Genomic DNA, 555 nt, shown 5'->3' on the forward strand with positions numbered 1-555 from the left:
CGGGGGATAGTCGTCTTCAGAGGCTTCTGCTGCCAAGAGCAAGTCACCTGGAGGGTGTGAGCAGCAAAGACCTGGTGTCATCGCCCTGGTCCCGCGTCCCTAAAGCAGGCTCTACCCAGGACACCTCCCCACTCCGCCTCTCGGATTCGACTCCCGCGCCGGGGACCAACACCCTAGCGCGGGCCTCTCACCCCGCACCCCGCGTCGGTGGGGCGCCCTACCTGCCCAGCCCGGCGAGGTTGTACATGGTCTGGGTGAGGGTGGTGACCGGCGAGGAAGCGGTCGCGCGCTCCGGGGACCCCACGAGGCCATGAGCTTCCAGCCGGAGGCCCCGGAGGTGTCTGGGACGCTCGGCGCCACCGCGCACGCCGGCCGGACTGAGAGCCGAGCCCGGCGCGGGCTCGGGCTGGGGCAGCTCCATCGCGGCGTGGCCCGCGGAAGGCTGGCCGGAGGGCCGGGCGCAGGGCGACGCCGAGCACAGCTGGCGGGGACGAGGCGGGGAGGGGGCCCGGGGTGGAGGGGGGAGGGAGGGAAGAAGAGCCACAGGGCCGAAGC

At 73.0% G+C, this 555-nt stretch overlaps 1 protein-coding gene across 2 annotated transcripts in view; it reads right to left on the reverse strand.

The window, feature by feature from the left end:
* CDC25B (cell division cycle 25B) overlaps positions 1 to 538 on the reverse strand; it is a 9,907-nt gene extending 9,369 nt beyond the window's left edge. For both annotated transcript variants that reach the window (XM_077766945.1, XM_077766944.1), the window contains exon 1: positions 222 to 538. In XM_077766945.1, coding sequence (XP_077623071.1) covers positions 222 to 421 — 200 coding nt within the window. In that variant the 5' untranslated portion in view covers positions 422 to 538. The remainder of the gene's footprint in view (positions 1 to 221) is intronic.
* Between the last annotated feature and the right edge of the window lie 17 nt (positions 539 to 555).

Source organism: Crocuta crocuta, unplaced genomic scaffold (genome assembly GCF_008692635.1).
Source record: "Crocuta crocuta isolate KB4526 unplaced genomic scaffold, BGI_CrCroc_1.0 scaffold15, whole genome shotgun sequence".
Taxonomy (NCBI): Eukaryota; Metazoa; Chordata; class Mammalia; order Carnivora; family Hyaenidae; genus Crocuta; species Crocuta crocuta.